Source organism: Passer domesticus, chromosome 12 (assembly GCF_036417665.1).
Source record: "Passer domesticus isolate bPasDom1 chromosome 12, bPasDom1.hap1, whole genome shotgun sequence".
Lineage (NCBI taxonomy): Eukaryota > Metazoa > Chordata > Aves > Passeriformes > Passeridae > Passer > Passer domesticus.
In genome coordinates this window covers 13283064-13307827 of record NC_087485.1, presented here as the reverse complement: position 1 = coordinate 13307827, position 24764 = coordinate 13283064, and the positions used below count along the sequence as shown (strand labels likewise).

The 24764-nt window shown below is 38.8% G+C and overlaps 1 protein-coding gene and 1 long non-coding RNA gene across 4 annotated transcripts in view; one reads left to right on the top strand and one right to left on the bottom strand.

Annotated features, from left to right (window-relative positions):
- LOC135279248 (uncharacterized) overlaps positions 1 to 24764 on the top strand; it is a 135917-nt gene that overhangs the window by 31695 nt on the left and 79458 nt on the right. The window lies entirely within an intron of this gene.
- Positions 1 to 24764, bottom strand: part of NETO2 (neuropilin and tolloid like 2) — a 31640-nt gene that overhangs the window by 4267 nt on the left and 2609 nt on the right. The window contains exons 2-8 of the mRNA XM_064386455.1: positions 15078 to 15134; positions 13484 to 13624; positions 11402 to 11650; positions 9285 to 9329; positions 9069 to 9196; positions 5007 to 5235; positions 1088 to 1201 (exon numbers count right to left, since the gene is read on the bottom strand). Of these exons, the coding sequence (XP_064242525.1) occupies positions 1088 to 1201; positions 5007 to 5235; positions 9069 to 9196; positions 9285 to 9329; positions 11402 to 11650; positions 13484 to 13624; positions 15078 to 15134 (963 nt within the window). The remainder of the gene's footprint in view (positions 1 to 1087; positions 1202 to 5006; positions 5236 to 9068; positions 9197 to 9284; positions 9330 to 11401; positions 11651 to 13483; positions 13625 to 15077; positions 15135 to 24764) is intronic.

Sequence of the window (24764 nt, the reverse complement as noted above, 5' to 3'; positions counted from 1 at the left end):
TACATTAGAATATCTATTAGTGGTGTGAATTTCTTTGTTCACCCAAAATGCAATTAACAAGTAGGGGTTTTTTAATGTTTATTTACTTAAAATGCAAGTAAGATTTTTGTGTTGAAAAGAAATTTTCTTTCAAGACTTTCTATAGAGAAGGTTTTGACCTTTTCTGTAGGGTCAGTTTCTCTTTGAAATGGAATACATATTTAAATCTTCTGGAGTTTTGTGTTCAGAGCTATTGTTGCCATTCTATTTGTCAAAAAACCCTAAGCAAACAACCTCAAATGTTTTTGTTCTATTGTTTTCTTTACCAAGAAAAACTGTTGACCTTAGACTGGTTTTGTTCTAACTCTGACAACTGAGCTGTTCTTGAAGCACAGGAGAATGATTGTGTTTTACAGAATAACAATTTCTTCAAATTATGAGAATTTTTCCTACAAAGCCTGATATTGAAACAAGTCTTTACCGTAGTTGTGATGACTGAAATAATACTCCCAACCCATGTTCTAGAAGCAGCAATTTACATGTGTCTGTATTCCATAAGTGTTTATTTCATGCTCCCTAACAATTCCTCCTTCCTCCCATTCTTCCTCACACCATATACAGCAGCTGAATTTATCCTGAAATAGCCTGTGATTTACAACTCTAAACAAATGGTTTAGAATTGTCTTTGAGGATTGTTGCTTCAATTTCAACCCTGAGAGGTTTTTTGTGCTTGAAAACTTAGTTCTGTGTTTTTTCAGCTCTTTATCTCTAAAAGGTATTACCTGTCCCTACAATCCTTGCTTTATTAAAGTTTAGAAATTGATAGGATGCAGCCTCAAAAATACTAAATTCTAGTTCTTACCAAGCTGATAGCCTTTAAAATAGAGAGTATATGCTGAAGAGGAAAAATTTAGTTAAAAGCAGTAAGATCAATATTCAGGATGCTTACATGTGTCCTGAGTTTAAATAAAAAAATTTGGAACACCTTCCTGAGATTAGCAGAATAGCTGTCTTCAGCATATTTCCAGGAAAAAGACATTTCATGACTTTCTTGAAAGGCAAACTGACCAGCCTAGCTCGTAAAGACTGTGGTTTGCACTATATTCACCTCTGCAGTGATTCTCATCCCAAGGGTATGCACAGTTCTGAATGCCATTGCAGACCAAAGAATTATTGATGCACATGTTGCTATGGCAGAAGTAAGTGTTGCCTGAGCAGGGAGCTGCAGGAGAGAAGAGAAGAGAAAGAAAACATTCAGAATTTTCAGTAATTGATGCCTTGCAATAAAACTATTAACTTCCTATATCTGGGGTTTTTAACATTCTTCCTCTCTGGTTCAAACACAATCACTTCTCTTGCACGTCACTCTCTGATGCTTTTCTCTCTGCATGTAATTGCTTTCAGCAATTTCAGTATTACAAATGCTACAAAATCCATTCTTGCTCCAAAGGGGTAGGGAGCAAATAGAGGCAGTCACAAAACACAGATGATGGAAGAATGTTTTAGTATGTGTTTTTAAAAACTTAATACTTAAAAATCACATGCTCACTATCAATTATATATTTATTCTGGGGAGCATCTGCTGTGTAGATGTTGTGAAGCAGTCCCTGAACCATCTGCATTTTAGAGCCCATTACTATCTTAAGGCAAATCAGATTCCAGCTTGTGGAGGACTGTTTCAGTAATTGCAGGAGATTTCAATAACTAGAGGCATCTAAGTCATTCCTGCTTGTGAATCAAAAGCTCTTGGATCCTCCTATTAGAGCTAATGCAGGGATTGAGAGAGTACAGTTTAGCTTTTTATCTATCTATATATATATAGTCAGAAATTTGAAGAAAGAAATTAACTAGAAGGCTACCCCATGTTTTTGTGAGTATTTGTTAGAGCTCCTTGACATAGGAAAAATATATTAGAAAGTAGTAATAATTCTTTTCAGGGTGTTGTATCATATACATAGGGAATTATTTAGAAATTCAGGGCACCAAGAAACCAAGAAATTGGTATTCCCTTTGTTTCAGTCTTGTGGTATTTTTATGATGGAAATGTCTGTTATTAGTTGAGTCAGTTATATACTAATCAGCAAAGATGTGTGATAGACATTCTACTATTTGGTTTCACAGAAAGAATGTGTTCTTGAGCAGTCTGGATTCCCTGCAACATAACAGGAAACCCAAAGGGTAGAGCAGAGGGAATGACTGCTCCTGAGCACTGCATTTCTCACTTAGTCATTCTGTTAGGCTTGAGAATCTCAATGACAAAAAGAGGAGTTATGACTAAGAAAAAAAGAACATTCAAACCTTTCATTTTGATTTGTATTGTCTTTCCATGCCTTACTTCACTGAAGCTGGGCACCCTACACTCCTTGATTTTGAGCTTCTGTATTTGCTGCTACTGCTTAACCCTGGCAATCTGGCAAGAAGTTCCATACAAGAACTTGCTTTAATTGTAGTGCATGTATGAACACAGAAAATACAGCACATTTTGGAACAGTTTATCTATGTAATCTCAGTGCTTAAAAGTGTAATAGTAACTATCACATCACTTCCTTGCTGAAGTGAGTTAAGAATTTAATTGTTTGGAGAGCAGATCTAGTCTGAACTGCTTTAAAACAGGATCATTCCTTCAGAAGGCTGAGATCAGGCCCATTCTGTTAGGTATGCCATAATGTAAACATATTCCCTTTCTCATTTCCCTGAACACGTGATTTTTTGTTATAGTTCTGTATTTGGTTGATGAATTCTGCTGTTGCTATTCCATCTGCCAGCACAGTGTCTATTTCACATGTTTGGGTAGTCCCTTTAAATTTTTGTGGGCATGGCTTTTGTTCACAGTTCATGAAGATGGGACAAATGGATTTATTTTCCTTTTGTTTGTTATTTGGGGAGTTTGAAGTCTAAAAGTCACAATGGTTGATCAATTCCAGCCTAGGACTTCAAGGACATAGCTGGTCTCTTCTCATAAGAGCTGCCCAAGAGTGGTGCAATGCTCACAGTGCTCTTTGTACCCAGCATTACTCATCTATTGAATCAAGCCAGGAATCAAATACATTGATTTTTTACATTGCTGTTAGCTGAATTACTTAGTCAAACCTGCAAGCACTGCTAGGTGTGTGTTAGGTGACTGTCATGCACTATTAGTTCATTTATGGAAATCTTTCCAGAAATATTGATCATTTTCATGGTTGGCTCCGTGTAATTACAAATCATTAGCAAGGTAGAAGAGAAAGATAGCTTAACAATCTGAAAATAAAATAAGCTCAGATTCACTTTTTTCAGTTAGAAAAATTGCTTATGACTAGATTATATAAAAATACTTGAAACACTTTACAGCCACATACTTTTCAATGACCCTATCCAAGAAAGGCAGTATCTCAGGTAAAAAACAATAACCACATACCTTTGCAGATGTTCTTCTGCCAATGACTTTTGAGTTGCTTTAAACTCATAAATTTGGAAAGTTATCTACCTTTAAGAGTATTTAGTATTTCAACCTCTTGCATTAAAAACCCCCCACAATGGCCCCCCCAAAAAATCCAAACTCAACAACAACAAAAACTCACTCCAATAATTATAATATAAATAGACAATTTTCCTGGCAAAGTTCATAGCATTTTCTACATTGAAAGCTAGAATAACTTGCACTAATACCAATGTTAATAATTGTATTGAAATAAAAGCTAGTGGAAAAGCAGTTATCAATTTTTGCAAGCTGTACTTAAAACTGACATTTATTTAAATTCTCAGTATCTAAAGCTTATTAAATGCCTCTTGTAGGCTAAGCAATAGACTAGCTTGAAGTATGCAACTGTTCCTTATTATCATGTACTCAAAGTAAGCCAGAATCTATTTCTCCTACGCATATTTGTTACTTTAGAAAGGTTGTTTTATAAAAAGTAGCTTTTCTCCTATGTTAAAATTTACTGTTTTATGGAACAGAACACAAAATCTACCTGTAACCTGAACTTTCCTGCAAGTTAGTCACCAGGATCTTGTTCAGGACTGGCTACAGACATGTTCTGTCAGAAAAGTTATGTTTTTGTCAGCAAATCTGTACTATTTATTCTTCAAGCAGAACTTTCTGAAAACCTTTAGTACAAGCATAGGTCTGATTTCCTGAAATGGGAAAATTGCATTCAGCTCTCCCCATGTATGTCAGATCTGCTCTGCAGTTCTGAACTCAGTCTGCTTTGGTGCCATTTAAACAGCACTGCAATGGTTCTGCAATGTGGACAGTGTTGTCCTCTGTAAATATGTGAGGCAACAAAATTCTGTTCAGGTACAACACCCTTAGGAAAAAAAAATCTCACAAAAAACCTGCTTTCAAGAAACATCTTAATTTACCATGAGAATAAAGACTATCTCTAACCCAAACAAAAATCCAGATGGCATTTACAACTCAGCTTTAATTACAGGCTTCTTGAATAAACTTTAATTTAACTACTTATCTATGGTTGTGCAACACCACAGGGCTTTGCTAAGGGAGCACACGTGGGGTCCCTTAGAGCCAAATGCAGCTGAGGGTAAGGGAGCAGCTTGGCTGGAGGGGCTGCAGTTCCCAACCCCAACTGAAGATAGAGCTGTGTTTAGGAAGGAGAGCAAGACTTTACAGGATCAGGCATGTTTTCTACTCTTCTGAACATCCAGAGTGGCCTTAAGAAGAAGCCTGTTGTGCTGTCTGCCAGGGAACTGGGCACTAGTGGGGCAGGCCTCAGTCCCACTGCTGTCTTTTTGAAATAAGTCTGTGCTCATTTGTAGGGAAGGATGTCTCTTTGGGAGGAGGATGTAGCCTAGGGCAGTATTGCTGAATCGAAATGGAAAATAAACCTTTTAAGAATGCAGGAAAGCTTTTCTTCAGGAACCACGTTAGAAATGCAATAAAGCAATTATCTAATTCACCTGCTAGTATGTGAAGGAAACAGAACCAACCTTTTTCATCTATTCCTGCTGCTTAATATACAGCTGCTGCTTTCCCTGAAACACTTGAAGTACGTGAGACCAGGAGAACTGGCACTTGTGGATGTACTTACGGTCCACAAAGGAGGTGAAGAGCATTCGGAAGCGGCTCAGCCTGCTGCCCTCGTCCGCCCACATGCGCACCACGCCCGTGCCCGTCTGCAGCGTCACGTCGTTGGCCACCGTGCTGCAGAACTTGGCCTTCAGGTTCTCAATGGAACTGCTCCCGTCGTACACAGCAACAAAGTTCCTTTTGCATTCATTGGAATGCTCCATCTGATAGTCCAGAAATCGCATGTAGATCTGTTAGAAAAGAAGAATTTAGGAGAAGAAACACAGAGAGTTTTGTTTCTTAGAAAATCTTGGATAAGATGTTTTCTTCCCTTACACATAAATGTAATTCCCAATTCACAACACTTTTAAATTTAGATTTTTAAATTAGATGTCCATGTGGAGCATTACCTGACATTTGTCTTGGGTATCTGTTTCATTTCTCCCTGTTCCTCAAAACAATCTTTATTTTAAAATTTACTTTATTTCTGCTCGCTTAGGAAAAACACTACAAAGCAACACACTTGGTGAAGAAACCCTCAAGAAGCTCTGCTAAACGTGAAGTCTGTTGCTCTAGAAAGAGATATAAGGAATGCATAAATGTACTGAAATAATTTTTAAAGTATTTTGTCTGTTCTCTTTCCTTTCCTTCTAATTCATAAAAACAATGTTAAAACATAGGGGAAGGAGTCTAGTCAGAAAAGCTCTGAAGTAAAATAAGGAAATTAAAATTTATTGCTTCAGAATGAAAGCTAATTACTGAACCATAGCTGTGTTATGGAAGACACAAACCATGAAGTCAGGAGTAATTTGAATAAAAATGGAAATGAGAGAGAAGTAAGCTGGCTGTGTAGGAAGAATTAATGAATTTAAGCTAATCTTAATACTTCTAAAAGCAGAAATCTAATCCAAGAGAAGGCAGCATATGTATTAGAACACATGCAGCAAGGAAATTAGAAGATTGGGATGGTATTTAAACAGGAAGTAAATAATTTATTTTGCTGGAGCAGGAAACTTGTGCAAGATTGTAATTCAGTTAAAATTGCATTAACACATCAAAAGGCTTTTGAAATTCTTCAATAACTGTATTGGAATTTTCAAAATCATTCTGCACATTTTGAGATATGAAGCCAAGCCACTTAAGCACACTGCAAAGGCCATTTTACACTTTTACAGTTCTTAGATAGCCACTGTGTTTCCAGAGAAGCAATGTCCCCAGGTGGAGCCTGAGGTGCTGCTGCCCTGTCCACGAGCTCTCCTGCATGTTCCTGGGCAGAGACCTGTACAGGGCTGTGTGCATCTGCCCAGGGACTGACCCTGCACAGGGGCTGTGTGCATCTGGCCAAGGACTCTGGGAGCCCTGCACAGGGGCTGTGTGCATCTGCCCAGGGACTGACCCTGCACAGGGGCTGTGTGCATCTGCCCAGGGACAGGGACCCTGCACAGGGGCTGTGTGCATCTGCCCAAGGACAGGGACCCTGCACAGGGGCTGTGTGCATCTGCCCAAGGACAGGGACCCTGCACAGGGGCTGTGTGCATCTGCCCAAGGACAGGGACCCTGCACAGGGGCTGTGTGCATCTGCCCAGGGACAGGGACCCTGCACAGGGGCTGTGTGCATCTGCCCAGGGACTGACCCTGCACAGAGCTGTGTGCATCTGCCCAGGGACTGACCCTGCACAGGGGCTGTGTGCATCTGCCCAAGGACAGGGACCCTGCACAGGGCTGTGTGCATCTGCCCAGGGACTGACCCTGCACAGAGCTGTGTGCATCTGCCCAAGGACAGGGACCCTGCACAGGGGCTGTGTGCATCTGCCCAGGGACAGGGACCCTGCACAGAGCTGTGTGCATCTGCCCAAGGACAGGGACCCTGCACAGGGCTGTGTGCATCTGCCCAGGGACAGAGACCCTGCACAGGGCTGTGTGCATCTGCCCAAGGACAGGGACCCTGCACAGGGGCTGTGTGCATCTGCCCAGGGGCTGACCCTGCACAGGGGCTGTGTGCATCTGCCCAGGGACTGAGCCCTGCACAGGGGCTGTGTGCATCTGCCCAGGGACTCTGGGAGCCCTGCTCAGGTGCAGGAGGTCAGGGCAGATGAATCCCACTCTTGGGCTCTGGAAGCCAGTTTTCTGCCCCTTTGCCACAGCTCGCTACCAGCCACCTCTGAGAGACAAAAGAAGATATTCCCTCCCCATTCCTACACCTATCAGGCTTTACTGAAAACATGGGCAAAGAGGAAGACAGGTGACACTTGTGCCCCGTGGCTTTTCCTTTCCAGTGCTTCCAGAGGCAGGTTGGCCAGCACTGCCTTCCCCTGCACATTCTGTTTGGAGGTGCAGCCAGTGCCATATGAGCTCATGCTTCACCTCATTGTTTTGTGATTTTCAGCATACGTATTTTTTCTTTTTTTCTATTTTCCTTTTTTTTTCTCCTGCTGTTTTTGTTAGGATTTACTGCTGGAAATTCTCAGCTACATTGAGAACCTGTTTTCCACTGATGACTTACATCAAAAACATGGATGTGAGCTGCAATTACTAGTATTTGGGCTGAGAGATGGTATTTTCCTTTAATGATTGACTTTATATACCTGCTACAAAATTACAATGGAAACTAAAAATAATTTAGCACACTTTTAGTAAAGCTATTATTTGTATGATAACAAAGAAATAATCCCATTAAAAGTGCTCACCTCTTCACAAGCTCCTTTGGATTAATGTGCTAGGCAAGTATAAAAGGTCCTTACTCTTACATTATATTGATTATTCTGGTAATTTTATAAAATCTGGACATAATTTATAAAGTGTCTGCTATACATGTTTTAAAAGTACTTTCACTGCTGGACTTGTGTCAGTTTTAAAAGTTTATTTTTATTACAAAATCAAATTGAGGAATTTAAAAATGTCTATGCTTATTTTTCTCAAGAGACTGCACTGTATCAGATCTAATGGATTTTATCATCATAATTCTGCCTGAATTGAAGCTTGAGAAACCACTGTCAGAATACTGAGAATTATTTTTCTGTAATGTTTTAAATCAATAATTTAGGATGATGATCTAATTTCAGGACTCACCCAACTATAACTCTGCCTTCTGGCAACATTCAATAATTTATTAAAATACTTAAGCACAAGACCTGGTGCACTCAAGTGGCAATGTAGAGAGAAAATGGGTTTGTTATTGTTTCTGGAAGAACTGCATCTATTACTTAGACTAGTATGGGGCTTTTGGGAATTGACTCACTTCCTCAAAGGCTCAAATATATTAATGGACTTTTAATTTCTTTCATGACTTATCCTCTTATCATCTTTTTGGGTACTGTTTTAGAATGCACTTGCAAGGTGGTTAACAGGGCTGGTTAGTTAAGTGTTAGCAGTGTGTAAGAAGGTTTGTTATCTTGGCAGCTACTGCTTCAAAATATTTTTTTCATTTTTATCTATGGCAAGCAGAAGCAAAATTAAAGATGTGTATGCTCTATGGAGAAAAGTATGTGCTCTTCTGTGCAATGTATTTAACAAATATGATTCTGAAACGAACATGATTCAGGCTTTAGCTATTGTATTTTGGGGTTGTGAATAGGATTTTATCCTGCTGTCTGCCTAACAAGGTAAAGCCTTTCCATTCAGCTCAGACTGCTGATGAAAGTGGGTTTCAAGGTGCTGGACTGTGAATTAGATGGGAGGAGCAGGCACATGTTCTGTTGACTTTGAACAGAACCAAATTCTCCAATAGAACCACTGGAGGCAAAACATTAAGTTTTGGCAGTGACATTTACTGGAAATTACTGAAGATGTCAGCCAGCATTTTTGCCTGCAGTCTTCCAATAAAACCAGGATCCAAGTCAAATGCCCCTGAAAATTGTTGCTTAAACAGTCCTCACAGTTATTTGGTATTTGAAGCTTCAAACAACAGGAAGCACTATGGACTTATATAATATTTAAAAATTTAATTTCAGAAACAATTCTCTCTCTGGATTTCCTCAGCCACTGCTACATGCCTCATTTCAGTGAAGTACAACATTAGTGACCATTACCTGTTGCTACTGCCATGGAAATCCATTATACACTGAATTTTATGAACAAAACCCACCTTAGCATTTGGCGTGGCTTTAATTGTCCAGATACAGTCAACTGCTTGTCCTGGTTTTGTTTTTCCTTCTTGTTCTACTTGACTGGAACGTACTATTCCATCAGCTCCTGAGAGCTCAAACTGGCAGTCTAGGGAGAAGACAGACCTTGCTGTCAAACAAAATATGACATTAATTTAAAATTTCATGTATAAAGAAATTGTTATGTAATACTATACCTGGGATGGGATTTAAAATACCTCCTAGGTAAGTGAAGTCAGGATCTGTAATAGAAAGAAGTCATGAATCACAAGGGCTATCAGAACTTGAGAATCACTTCAAGCTTTAGTATTATCTGCAGATTATGTCCATTTTTTATTATGTCACAAAAAAATTGCCAGAAAGTTTACTGAATCAATTGGAGCATATAAAGATGAAGTTTTTTTTAGATGAGAACATTATTCTACAAAGATTGACCTTATCTGAAAAAGGTAATTCTACCCTGACAGCTCAGATTTCTAGCATAACACCAAAAATTACTATTCAGTATTTTGTTCCTACATTATATTCTGAATTTAACTATGTTAGTTTTCACTGAAACCACTGAGTTCCACAAGAGTACAGGGGATCTTTCTCTGTGCAAAAAGCTTATTTAGATTTATTTTATCAGACTGCTGTCTATATAGTTCTGAACAATTTGAACTGAGCTTAGCAGAATATATCAACACTCAGAAATTGCTAACTGCTCTTTAAAAAGTATGGGAAGAAGGCAGTTCAATACTAAAGGTACTTTTCCCTGGGTTATCTGTGTCTCTTGTATTAGGCCATGTAGAACAGCTCTAGACATGGTTTATGAAATGCTGTTCCATGCAAAGAAAGCACTAGTTCATGCAAAAGTGCACACTGGTTTGGTACAAAGTTCTTTTCCAAAAGAAGGTCGAGTTTGGCTCCTTCTGTGATCCTATAAATTATTTTTTTCTGTATACCAGGTGTATCACTTCCCCTAGAATGCCTCTGTCCTGAGCTTGAGACTCAGCACAGTTCAGAACATGCCTTCTTTGTCCTCCTCTTTTTATTTACCTTAGTGAAAATCTATGATCACTGTATGCAAAATTCTGCAAGGTTTTCAACCTTCTTTGCAAGGTGATTTTTTAATGAAGCAGGCGTATGTGCATATGTTCCCTTTCATTTTCACAATCATAAAATATTTTACCACACTTCATCTAAACAAAGAGGAAGGAAAAGAAAAATATCTGTCCTTCGGTTGTTGTAATCTATTGTGAAAATAATATACAGTTTAAATGTATATTTAAAGTTCCATCCTTCAACTATGGTAGTTTAGTTTTGAAAGTGACGTTGATGAAATGGCTTTGGAAATGGACTTAGCAAAATGCATAAGTACTGTCCCTGTGAAAACACTTCATCATGTAATTCCCAATGGTCTGGTCACCGTGTTAATCTGAAATTTCTGAGTCTAAATCCCTAAGCAGTAATATATAATCATGAATTATGTTTTCATGTGCTCTAGGGGTAAAGATAACATTAAGAAGTCATGTTTGTGTATACATTTACGAAAGTAGTAGAGCTGACACTTGTATATTGCCTTTTGTCCCAAAGGACAATAAAATGCTGATAACTACATGTGTAGTATCTATGAAGTACACTAGTCAAGCATTGCACAAGGACATCAGGTCAAGTTTTCATGTAAGAAGGATGCCCTGCCAGGTTTAAGTAGCTCCACAGAGCAGATGTAATTTTTGTTTGTGTAAAGGCACTGTCAGCACGCTGTCCTCTCCTTTGCACCTGTGAACTACACAGCACTCTGAGCAAAGAGCAGCTCTATTGTCTGAGCCCAAGGGTTGAGGGAATCCAGTACACCGAGAGCTTGTGCCTAGACTGGGCAGGTATTTGCTCTGGGTTTTCAGAATGGAGATTTAAAACGTTTTGCATCTGGGTGGAGTGCTACTGTAAAGTTGGTTCAGGTGTTTTTGTCCCGTGCCTTACACTCCTAGAAGAGAGGCTGGTGTAAAGGCAGCTCTTTGCATACATTGTCTTTCCTTTCCTACCACTGGTGAAACTGGTACAAATAGAGAAATAAAGCAGGGTGCTGCTGAAGACTTCAGCATGAACAAGCTCAATTAGCAAACTACAGACCTGTAATTTCCTTCAGTCAAGATTCCCCAATTGTTTTTAGCCGTGTGTAGGATTAGCAGGACTGAGACTGTGGCTATCACATTGTCACTGTGCCTCTGTAAGTGCTCATGCTGAAATGCAGCTCCAGGCTGAGAGGACAAACACACCCACAGAGCTCAATGGGAGCAGTCATTAACACCATCAGAATTTTAGACATCTTTACCTGGTATAAACGAGTACTTTGCTTGAAATCCCTTTCCTTCCAGCTCCTCATCAGAAATAAACTTGATCCACATAAATCTCCCTGTTGATCTAATTAGTGCAGGACTTTTCAGACCACAGTAACGATTAATGAGAGGGGAGAACCCAAAAGGTCCATCTCGAACCTCCAGGTGATCAAACCGACATTCAAATGAGGGTTCTATGTAATAAGGTTCATCAAAGGTCAACTCAATTCTTTGTCGTGGAGCAGCTAGACATAAAGAAAAAAAAAAATTGAGCAAAAGATTAAATGTAGATCTTGATAAAAAACACAAAGACATGAATTAATGAAGAGACAGGCCTCCAAAAACAGCAAGATAAAAAAGAAACTGGAAACTTCTCAAAACACATCTACAGTCTGCTACAAAAATTTAAAAAGTTATATTCTAAAAGTTACTTTTGCATAGAATTATACAAAATTTTTTGCTTGCTGATCTTAATTGTTGCAAATTAAGAAATCACATTAATTTAATGCAGCACATATGACAGATATGAACATATATACAAAGGTATGCAAACAAGGTTAAATATTAAGATATAAATTTTGTGAAAGCAAAATACATAAAAAAGGACAAAACACTGAGCTATGCAGAAAAGAATGGAAAAGAGGAACATAGGAAGAGATACTCAGTATTTCTTAAACATAAAGTCCAAATTTGTAGATCTTTTCACAGAAGACATCTTTTATTAGAATATTCAGAGAAGTGTAAGTGCTTCATATATGTCAATGGCATGCAGGTGGCTACAGATGTTGGTGAGCGTGAGCCTGTGGCAGCCTAACCAGGACTGGGATCAGAGCCCCAAGTCCTGACTCTCACATGCGTGGTTTGGATCCCAAGACCTTCTCCTGTATGAATGGCTTTAGTGTTCCTCGTTCTTGGCACTGGCTGTGCAACGTGAACTTCCCGATCCCGGCTGGGGTCTGGAGTGACAGCTCTGAGCAATCACACGCTGCCTGCTTGTCCTGAATGCCAAAAGGATTTACTCTGGCATCTCCAACCTCCCAGCAGACCTTCTGCCTCACTCACAAGAGCTACACGCATGTGGAGCTGCTGTGAATGTTGGCAGTGGTCTGCATGAAGGAGACTAGAACTTCTTGGCTAGAAATTCTGGAGGGCCTTGGCCCCACTCAGGCACCCCCAGCGTTTCTGTGCAAGGACTGAGGAGAGCTGGAAGCTGCTCCTGTGCCCCAGCCCTGCAGCAGGACAGGCTGGCTGCTCCCTGGGCCACTCCTGGGCAGGCAAGGTGCAAAACCAAGATGTGCATGGGAACAAGCAAAAAGGAGGGGCCTGTGAGCCACAACTGTGCTGTACAAATAAAAACTCATCAAACCTCATTACTTGAAATATTTCAATTAATTGATATGAATCTGATGATTAGGCTGGCTAATATTTTTAGCTGACTTCAGTGGGGTTTGGGTGCATTCTAATAAGAGGAAAAATAATTGGAGTGTCTCAAGTCTTGCAGCCTTTATTTAAGATATTCTCATTGGAATATGGTTTTATTCTAGTTAATGACATTTTTTTGTCCTCATCACATTATTTTAATAGTGACCTCAGCAGTGCTAACAAATCTCTGTATTTTTAGTACTGTGCTATGGCAGCCAGATATATCTTTTTTATTAATGAAGGACAGCATAAAGGTTTTCTGCTGGTGAGATAGAACATTGCAGCATGGCATGAAATAGCCTTCATCTTGTGCAATCTATTATCAGTGATATTAAGGTAACAAGCTACAATTTTTATCGTACTAATTCCATATCTTCAAAGATTACAGAAGATCTGATGCTCCTTTCCCTGGTTGTGAGGATATGTCTTGTACTACATAGCTAATTTCTTAATGTTTGCATTTCATATTTATTTGTTGTGATTACTTGAGAGAGAAAATTTAGCTCCTTGTTCAAGTAAATGACTGCAGAATTCATTGTATTACTGGTACAGCCCTGCAATACTTTACAGCAGGGTAAGATGACAGTTTTAACAGCTCAAGATTTTCCATTTAACAGTAAGATTACAGCAGAACAAAACAGAAATGAAGCATGTACCTTCTAAGATATAGATGCACTCTTGATTGGGTGGGTACATGTTTGGGTAGTTTGGTGAAGCAAAATGCCCTCCATTACTGGTCCGGACCCAGTTGTCACACGGAGTGGGAGGAATGCGATTCACTCCAATATTTTGCCCACCTAAAGCAAATTAAAAAAAAAAAAAAGTGATCAAATAAGTTTCTTCCGCAAGCATGCAGATTTGATAAAGTAAAATTCTGGCATGACACATAGCCTATAAAGAAGAAAGTAATTTATTTTGGTTGCAAGCCCTCTTGTAAGGCACTCATTAATATCTATCTAAGAAATCCTTATGTTTCATTTTTGCGGTGGGGTACATCCTAAAGAAATCAGTTTTTGAATATCAAATATATCCAGAGATCCTTGGAAAGGAGAGGGAGTATTTGTTTTTACCCAACTCAGTTCAGATTTTTGATACTCTTCTTTCTAAGTGAAATAGTCACAGTGGCTGCCAATACCATTATTTTATGGGTTATGTCATCTCTGTTCCTGTGTAAATATAATCAGAAATATTTGTCAGCTTTCACTGGTTTTGACCCTGATTCCGGATTATGCAAAAGGATAACTATTTACAGTAATTTGTTGGAATACAGGATGTTTGTAACAGAATGAATTTCAATACACAAATTCACTAAATATAGCAATGGTAGTTAATAAAATTCCTAGATTTCCCTGGTAGCTAAGGGTCTCATTTAGGATCAAGCTCCTCTTCTGGATGTACAGAGAAATGTGTTCTGCGACTGAGATGATGCAGTTTAGTAAAGTAATTCTTCGTGCTGGATCATTCACAGAGCTTGGTTCAGATTTCCTCATCCATGGAGAAGAGGTTGGGAATAGTGTGATCTCTGACATTCTTAAGTACCTTTGGCCCTTTTCCTTGGGATCCACAGAATTGGAGAGAGTAAGACACAGGATATGTATTTTCTGCTAGATATGTTTTAAATCTCACAGGGTACTCTCATAGTGTCATTTATATTTACACAGTTTTAATTTGCAGACCTGTGAGAGGACATCCATGCTGGTACAGGTCTTAGATGTCTCTAGTAAATCACATCACCTTCCACTGGTACCTTGACAGCTTTTTGATTTATGGGGGTGAAAACTCTCTCTCTTCTGCAGAAATTTTTCAAGGAAATTCTGTAGGTGGCAGTTCAAGGAATTCTTCTCTCTTAAATGTGGGTAATCCCACATATGAAAAAATAAGGTTTGTGAAACTGATTCCTTCCCCACTCAGCAGGCTTCAAAAATGTTTGTGGGTGGACTATTTGAAAAGCTTGTTGTCAGATACAGAAAACATGAATTTCTGTAGTGCTTTCTCTCCCACTGCTACCAACTAAAACTGTAGAACTTTACCTGGGAAAGTGAAACTTCCACGTTCTTTGTGACTGCATGGCTTTGCTCATTTGGGAGAAAATGCAGCAAATAGGGAAAATGGAAAATCCTGCAATTCATACTGCTAATGCAAGAGCTATTCATATCTGAATACAAACATTTCTTTTCACTTATATTGCTCAATTAGAAGTTATAAAACTGTTCCATTTTTTGAGAGAAAATCATCAAACTAAAATTGTACCTTGTGTCTTCTGTGCAACAGCAATGCCTTCCACTACCAGGATCGTTACAAGCAACACTGATGAGAGAAATTGGACAGGAAAAACATCAGTAATATTTCAAAGTTATAGACCATTTTCTGCAGTCCCAGTTCATGCAAATCCTGGCGTCACTGACCAAAACCATTCAGAACATACAAAAATATGTAAATAATGTATGTGTTTTCTTTAAAATTTCAACTTTTGAAACTGGTGCAGTCTATGTGCACTGCTGGTCCTTCTTCCAGGTTCCTCAAGAAAGTGTGTACAAGAACAGCAATTCATTGTTTGAAGGGACTTTTAAGAATATTTTCTAGAGTTTATCTGTTGTCTATAAAACTTTTATATCCTGAAACAAGATGTTTCACTGCTGTAATGAATCATATTTATCCTAAGACTCTATTTGCATAATGCGTGCAAAAGACTTCTCCAGCTTCCAAGAAATTAATCTGGACCACAGGAGACACTGCATGGTCTTAACCCCTCCACAGATTTCACAGATTTGTGCTTGCAAGACTGGTTCTTGTGATGCTGCCACACAATACCAGTGATTTCTGCAAATGATGGCAGTAGAAAATGGACAGATGGACAGTCTCCCTCTGTCTTTCCTTCCTTTCTGGCTGTTTTACTTTTGGCCTTTCCCTTAGATTTACACGTTCCCTGTACCCAAGAAGCATCCATATGAACAGCACGTATGAAAAACTCCATATTCCACAGTCCATCAGCAATTTCAAAGCAGCCTTAATGTTTAGATTTTCCTAAAATGCTTTGTCAACTTTGTCACTTCAAATTGTTTAGGATTACCAGGAGGGGGAATGAGAATGCAATAGAGTAAATTAATATGCCACTCTTCAAATCTTTCATTTGCCTGCATCTGGAGTATGTCAGAAATTCTGTCCACATCCCGTACAGAACCACCTAAGCAGAGCAGGCCTGGACTGCCCTGGACAGAAGGCGGCTGAGGGGAGACAGGACACAAGTTACAAAACCACAACTATCACTGAGATTGAGAACTGAACAACTACTGCTTGTCTCTTCTAGTAGAGAACCAGGGGGTGTCAGACAAAGTGAGCAGGTGGCATGTTCAAATTAAACAAAGATTTTTTTCTTTTTTTTTTTCCTTTTTTTTTTAATGCACATAATTCATAATGCATCCTTGAGGTAGAAAATTCTACTTCAGAAACGCCTTAAGCCATAAGTTGTTGGAAGTCTGGAATGTATTTGGGATAAATATAATTTGCTCTACTTTTATACTCATCCTGCTTTTATATCTTTGTAAAAAAAGATACCAAGCAAGATGGACCTTTGATGTGACCTGGTATGGCCCTTCCCATGTTTTTAATCTACTTGTCAGGCAGGCATGGCCTTAGCACTGCAGGGCAAAAAAGAGATTTCAGCAGGAATTTTATTGTCACTTTCAAAAAATTAATTTTATTTTCCCAGCCTTCCTGTCTTGCTGCTCAGGCATTTCAGTGGCTCAGTTGAAATGGCATTTTTTCCATCTGTGCTTTTCCCTGTGTCGCTGTTGGACTTTGAGCCCTTTGGAGTTGCAGAGTGAGCATGCACTGACTGTGAACCACAGCAATCTTGACTCAACTCATCCAGATGCTCCTCTAACGCTGGCATGGATATATTATCTTGGGAAAAGATTAAAGGAATCAAAGTCTGCTCCTGAAAGTGTCCATCTAGCATTTATGTTTTATTTTGTATGTTTCTGCTGCCCTTTCTTCTCCCTAACCATACTGAAGTAGACTGTGTTTCATTCTGAAACTTTCCTCACCAACAAATGCTTTTTCCTGTGTAAGTCAGGTTCATAACTGTGGGTGTTTTCTAAAATACCATATGGGTCTTGCAAACAAGTGCTATGTTCTTAGAAGCTTATTTGATTTTTAGGGATGGATTATGTTAGAGTAGGTGAAGATTTAAGTAGTTTTTCAATTTCCATCTCTGCAATAATTCTGCATTTTCATCAATATTAATATACTTAAAAATATACTATCTGTCATTATCCAAATACAAAGCAGATGCTGCTAATCACTACTGACTCACCCTAGACTGAAAATTCCTCCTTCAGAAGAAAGTATCTAGCACCCAATACTGGTATTCAGTCATGGATGTTCACTAGTCTTTAAAGCAAATGAACAAATATCCCATCTTTATTAACATATGATTGACATTAGTTTTCAGCTGGTTTTAGATTTTACTATTCCTTACATAGATGATATTATTTCACAATTATTTACAGTTTATTTTTGCAGCTTCTCTGTTTAAACTGTACACCAGAACGCCTGAGTTTATGAGTTGCATGAACTCACAATGCTTTTGTACTCCTGAGATCACTTGTCCCTAACAGAGAATCTTGACAGTGGTTATAAAGTTGTCAATCTCTTGTCTTTGGTTTGGTTTGGTTTTGTTTTTTCTTCCTACACTGGTTTTGGTGCAGCATTTCAATGTTGACTTCTATTACTAAAGAAAAGGCAGTTTCCCCAATCCTGAGTAAGTCATGTCTCAGTATATTCTACTGAATTCACCTTTCTTAAAGATGTGCTGTGCCCACCCTCTGTTTTGCAAGCTCTGTGTAACTTATGCTGCTTCTCAAAATGCAAAATGAGCTTTGACTTTGTTTCTTAAAGCAAACACACAGAGAAATATGAGTGAAATTAACATGTGACTAGCAAAACAAATGCAAACAGTCACTTTCAAGTAACAGTGAAAAATTGAGGGTTTGTTGGTTTGCTTTGGTTTTTATTTAGTACAGCTCTTTACTATGGCTACCACTGTTACAATACATTTTTTTAATATATATTTCAGTATGCAAATACATTCATTTCAGTAATTGTACTGGTGGAAACAACATAAGAATAGATGTTCTGTTACACTAACCGTTGATTTCCCTTCTTCCTGATGTGGATAAAGAAACAACCCCCCTAAAAGGACTTCAGAAAGCCTGATTGGCTTTCACTAGAGCTGTACTGTTTCTATAAATACCCAGTGCCTGTGTGCGTGTAAATGCAAACAAACAGTGTCTATTCCTTGCAGAGCAGCATGGGTATGCATGCAACTGCAGAAGATATGGATTGAATATTTGTCTTGCTGTCTTCCTTTTGTCATGTTATATGGATGACTGGGAAGGTATGGGACACTTTCTCTTGGTTCCCTGCCCTTTTCATGCTCTTCAGTTTTAATCTCTTGCACCTTGTTCTTGCCCTTCCCTGGCAATGCCCATCCTTCTCATGCTCTCAACAACCCTTAAGATGTATTCTGAGTAGCCCAGGTAGCAAACATTCCAGGGTCTTCCTTTGGCACTACTTTTATTCTGGGTGAGAGTCTGATAAAGAAAAGAGGTGTCTCTGGCTAATGGTCTGGATGTGTGCTGCCTTCATCAGTGAGACACTGCTGGCAAAAAGCTGGACAGGACTTACCTGCTCTTCCTCAGAGTACTGGGCAGGATTGCCTGAGGTGGTATTGCCTTAAGCTGAGTGCACTGACATGACACAGGATAATGTGGGAAAGCCAACAGGAGTTAAGGGGCTGAAAACAAGGTCTATCAATACTCAGGATGAAAAGAAAAGGAAAAAAATAATCAGCCAGGATATTTTTAGATGTTTCAGACTGTTTCCATTAACCCATTTTTGTGTGCATTTTAAAAACAACAAAGCAATCTCTTAGTGGCCTAAATTTATACTATTTCCTGGAAAAATAATTTTGAATTCAAAGACTAATTTGGACAGTACAAATCCATAAGAAGGGAGATGTCTAGGGAAGAGACAAATCCTGGAAGTTGGCGCAGTAGAGAGCTAGTGCTGAACCACTGTCCTGGTACTGCAGCAGGGACACAGTCACAGCAATTAGAACAGATATGAGAGGCTGAACCACTTTCACTAAACGTCTTGTAACACTTCCAGAAGGATGAAGAATGATCTTTTTATTTCTAATAAACTGCAATTCAAATAGTTACTGTGCTTGAAATGGGACACAGTATTCCTCTGCTCCTTTTTTTCCTCTTTTAAAGTCTCTTACAGATCTCTCTGACATGACTATTCTTCAGTGTGGATGAAAGATAAGTCTAGGCTTAGCTCCATAGTGTGTTATGGTACAGGAAGCACAAATAGTGAGTAAAAATGCCACTTGAACATGGCTTGCTGATGTAAGCAACAGCACACTGCAGGATTGCATTGATATCAAAGGGATTCAAGGGGAGAGTTGGGTGTTTTGTTTTTACTGGATGAGTATGATGAGAATTCTATCAAAGGAGCCTGAGCTATGGGACACTGACCTTATGAACTCAGAGACACTTAGGTGACAAATGTAATAAAAGTTCGTGCTTCTGCACCTTCCAGTGAGCTTCCCCTTCATGATCTGTACCCTGCAGAAGAGGCCATCCTTAAGCCAACAGCAGCACGCACACAGAGGCAGAGATTGAGGAGCTTCTTTTATTCATGAATCTGGTATTTGTACTTGTATTCCATGAATTATGGTGCACACTCTTGTACTACCATTTAGAGCTCTGATATTTTATACCTGTGTGAGCATCAACTAGGAACAGAGAAAAAGCAGCCAGCTTCTGTCTGTTTTTAAAAGAATGGATTTTTCATTTTCTTTACTTCTTTGCATTAAATATTTTAGATCACATAGCCTGCAGACAGCTGTATAAATTTTGAAAAGTGAAGACACTAAACATACAATTCAAGTTCTTAATATTCTGTTGCTGAAGGAGGCTTACAGAATAACATAAAAGAAGCCCCTGAACTGGTGTAATAAACTGCCTTGTTTGCAGAAGTCAAGATGTTCTTTGTTGGCATTTCCTAATTTTTTTAAAGTAAATCTAAGCTAAAAAAAGTAAAAAGAAGGTAATTTCTACATTGGAGTAGATATAGGGAAGTTCACAAATGTGTTGCTCTTACTTCTCTTTAAAAATGGGAATAATATATTTAGTTTTGCAGTAAATGGGTGCTCAACCCAATACTGAGAAATCAGCATGTTGCTTAGATAAACAAGTGCTTTAGGCTGCAAATCTGACAGATGCTTGTACTTTATGGCAAAACACATTCTTCAGATTTCATGGGATACAGTACAGCTCTGAGCTCCCCATAATATATCTTTGCTCTTTCTGCATGCTCTAGGGATCTTCACACAGAGACAACAGACTCGATTTGCTGTGTGGCTCTGAGAGCAGTGTCTGTCTTCAGTGATGACAATGGGGGATCTATGCATGCAGGGCAAGCTGAATATCAAACTGGGGAGCAGTCAGGCACAGCTGAGAAACATTCCACCATTTTTCAAAATAAAGACTTAATCATTTAGAATACTACACATTCTTACTATAGTGGTAGCCAGAATCCTAGGGATAAAGATGACAGACTTTGCTTAAAGCAGGATTCATTGGATCTCTGTGCTCTGCTCCTTGGATTAGGCAGCACCTTGTAAACACACAGTCCAGAGAGATGGTAATTGGCAACACACGGGTCATGCATGTTGGAAAATCTTGCCAGGATGCCTGCTTCTTTCTGGCAGATACAGCCTAGAGTAACAAATGCTTGATCTTAATTATATACTCTGTTTTGCCTTATGGGAATGGTTCCTTTTCTGCGTATTCTTCTTAAACTTAGTTCCTCATTTGCCCTCTGCACTAAAATTAGCATTACTTTCAGCAACTGCTCATTGCAGTATTTCAGGTTTTATATTCATTTTTTACTCATGAGGCTAAACAATAATACTAGCTATTAATGAGCTGGGGACATTTATGATTATTATATCCTATCCTATTCTCTGGCCAACATTAATTATGTGCTTTGGTTTTTGCTTTTAAGAACTCTGATCAAGGATTAGTTGCTGCACAAACTCAAAGTGAGTGATTGATTGGTGGGTGGTCTTGTAAAGAACTTGTGGAATTTAGACAGACAGGTTAAAGTGTCCAGACACTTTGGATTTCATGTAATTCTCTGTGCATGGTCACCTCCTTTTCTTTCAAAAAGCTTATTAACCCTTTTCAGATTCAAGCCATTTTTAGCTCAGAAAAACATGCTGTAAATTTCAAGGAATGAGATTTTTCTCTCTCTTCCTAGCATTTGCTATGTTTAATTGACAAAAGGAATACTGGATTGCATCTGTTGCTGCTGTATTTAAGGTTAACAATTCTGCTGCTGAGGATGAAAACACGGCAGTTTTTGAATCCCAAACATTTTTATAGTTCATAGCCTGCATACATTCCTTAATCAATTGCGGTCTCAACAGAACATTTGCAGATACGTAAAATGAGTATCAAAGAGCATTTAAGGTGGCTGCCTACAACTTATCCTATTAACAGCTCCAGTGGTTTCCTCATATTGGAACATACTACAGGATTGTCACAGAATAAAGTACAGAGATGAAGGTGTGCATCAGGCAAGACATATTTTAGCTGGTTTAAGTCTTACCCAGAGCATGCTAGTGGAGCTGCCAACACATTTTTAATCTTTCTCACAGAAGCTTGATAGCAGAAGTGGGCTTCACCAGCTATTAACAGTGACTCTGTGCCTTCTAAGATCCAAATCTTGTTAGCCATTAAGTGCCAGCAGGATATCTGAATGCACTCAGGTCTATTCTCAGATATAACAGCTTCATCTCACTCCAGCTGTTTCCAGTAGGGATTCCTCTCTTTAAGATTGCCAGAGAAACAAATTGGGACTCTATCTCTGCAGAGAAACCAGGTTAACTGATTCAGGAAGTAAGTGCAGTTCTCCCATGTTCCTTTGATAAAAATCATTTCCAGAACAATTCATGCTTGGATGGATCTGTGACAGAGTTCCCTCTAGGTTGGCTAAAAACATTTAACGTTTCTGATCCTGTCCTCCATTAGAAATGTATAAGCAGCTGTGGGCTGCTTCATTTTACCAGTTGCTCCACATCCTGTTACTTATAATCCATCCCTGGGTCTGTCTGCCAGCAAAACTTCTGCCAGAATAATGATAGCTTTCATTTTTAAAATAGAAACTTTCATTTTTATATGGAAGAGCCTTTTTCTTCATCTCCAAGCTGTGTGCAGCAAGAGACTGATGAGAAGACTGCATGTGCAAACCATGTTGATGAGAGGTTTCAAAAACCTTATTAAAATATGTACACTGACTTCTGAGTTCAGATGACTTCCCTCTAGCTGACAGAGCTAATCCTGCTACACATGACTATTCTGAATGCATCTTTTCCAGCAATAGCTTATTCCTAGACAAATTGGATAGTGATACTTTTGACTTAAAAATCGATCAGATTATACCAGAGTTCTTTATCTTACCTTATTTATTAGCAATATACTATATTTTTCAGTGGAAATAATTTCTGGATGTCTATTACGAAATTAATATTTAAAGTTCTTTTCTGCTATCTTCTTTCATGTCTGGCAACAATTTATGTACAGACTACAATTTTTTCTTTTCCAGCTTTTCCCTCTCAGTCCCTTAAAAAGAGACTTAGAGTTCATCAATTTTACCATACGATAAAGGAGGTTTTGTGAAATGATTTCTTAACATATTGGCCATCCTTTCCTGCTGCATAGTGGAGTCAGCTTTGTAATAAGTGAAAGCTGAGTGAAGCAAAAGATATTCTGAAAAAATGTGGCTTTTTTTTTTCATTAAAAGTTACCTGCTGGTTTTTGTTGTAAAATTTACACTCCCCCAACCCCATATCTTGCAGTATTTGAGGTGGCAGTTGCCAGTTATATGTTGACAGAGGCAGCAAGCTGTTTAAAGGTAGCAAGCTGTTTATGTTGTCCTAGACTGTAAGTGCTTCATTAATTAAAAAAAAACAAAAACAGACTGGAATGTACAAGGCAGAGAAGCAGCAAGCTTGTTTGCCGTGTTAGAATCCCAGCCTGAATCCAAGACACTAACATTTTGCTTTGGTCCAGACAGGTTATACTCCCAGTACTGGATTTGTTTTGTATGTAAACTACACATACTAGAGTAAGTGTAATTAGCAGCTCTCTTCATTTCTCCAGTGAATTATGACTTTCTGACAGGTTCATAAATGATGAATAGCTTATAAAGTTTTACTTCAAGGGTAATTTTTCTGTCTAATCTTTCCCTGTGAATTAAACCTTAAGGAAGATGCTGAAAATCTTAACTTTTTCATTAGATAGTGATTCATAATTTAGTAGCTCCTTCAGCTTCAATCCAGTGTTATTCTATACTCTGGCTACAGCCATATACATCATTTACACACTGAAATTTGCTATTAATATCAATGCAATTGTAACCAAGTTGTTCTGTACAAATTTTAGCAGTCATGGTCAACTATATCTTAGGAAAAAGAAGGAGTTATGTATTTGAAGTCATGCTTCAGGGTGGTACATTTTGAATATGAAGTTTGTATGTGTATAAGAGCAAGGTGTAACACACACCACCAAACACTCGCCTTGTTTTTAACACTGCAGCTTTTTGAATCCTGTTCTGCAGTTACTTGAGTTACTTCTGCTGAACTGCTTAGCACTGCAAGCAGTTTGGAGCTTCACTTTTTTCAGGGCAGCAGAAAAGGTGGAAAGTAGATACTGTTTAAGTAAAAAATAATATTCTGACTTCACTTGATACTGCCTTCATTAGAGTCATTGTAGCTTCTACAGTCAGTACTTTTGCTTTTGGCTTCAATGAACAAATCATGAAACTATTAGGACATTTTTGAATAACCTTTTTTTCTGCTTGTTTTCAGCTTTTTGTGGCATTATTACACCTTCTGGTTTTGGAAATAGGCAGCCGTAATTTCTAGCTCTTGTGTGGAAGGAAGCATTACTTCCTAACACTACTTGTTTGTGAGAAATTAACTGTTAAAATCATGCCAAAATGCAAATGAGGAGCTGGAGCAGAATGGCAGGAAGTTAAATCATAGCAGTCCACATTCTTGCAACCTGATGGAGTTGGAAATAATTCTGTAGTCCACTGGAAGGTTGGGAATGTAGCAGTAATTTGTTTTACCCCTGGCTGCTTGTTGAATTACTGGGTCAGAAGCTACAGAATTCTCTTTTTGGCTTTCTAAATTAATCCAATATATTAACTGAAATAGACCAAAATTAATGTGAAGGAAGGATTTAACTGACAGCTTGTACAGTTTTTTAAAGCAAATAACAGCATATGGAAATGAAAGAGGGAGCATATTTGAAGCATGGGAACAAGCTCTTAGCAAACACATTTTGGGGGGAACACCGGGTATGAGGAAATTCAAGGTAGGTATATTTCCTTCCTAAACCTAACAGGGGCATGGCTTTATTATGAAAATAGCTGCTTTTCTCTCTCATGAAGTGGAGGGTTATGGTGCTTTATTGTTGTAGAGCAGCTGCATTTTGCAAGCTGTGCCAGGCTCAGGGAACGATTCTAGCATGTTTAAGATGGCATTGAGAACTGAAGGCAGGAGGCAAAGGCTTTGTCCTCCAGCAGCCCAAATGCAGCAAGCTCTTGGCCTTCAAGAGGCTCCAGAGCCCACTGAGAAAGCAGGTGGGCACTGGCTGGGCTCCACTTGAGCAAAAGCTGCACTGAAATCTCAGGGCTGTCGTGCTCCACCAGCGCTGCCACTCAGCACTGCTGCCTGGCTGGAGGACAGCACAGAACCCACGCAGGATGATGGGACCCAGGATGAGACTTTTAAAAGTTTTGCTGAACACTACAGACAGAGACAAAGAATTACATTAAATTTTTATTTAAATAGTCCTT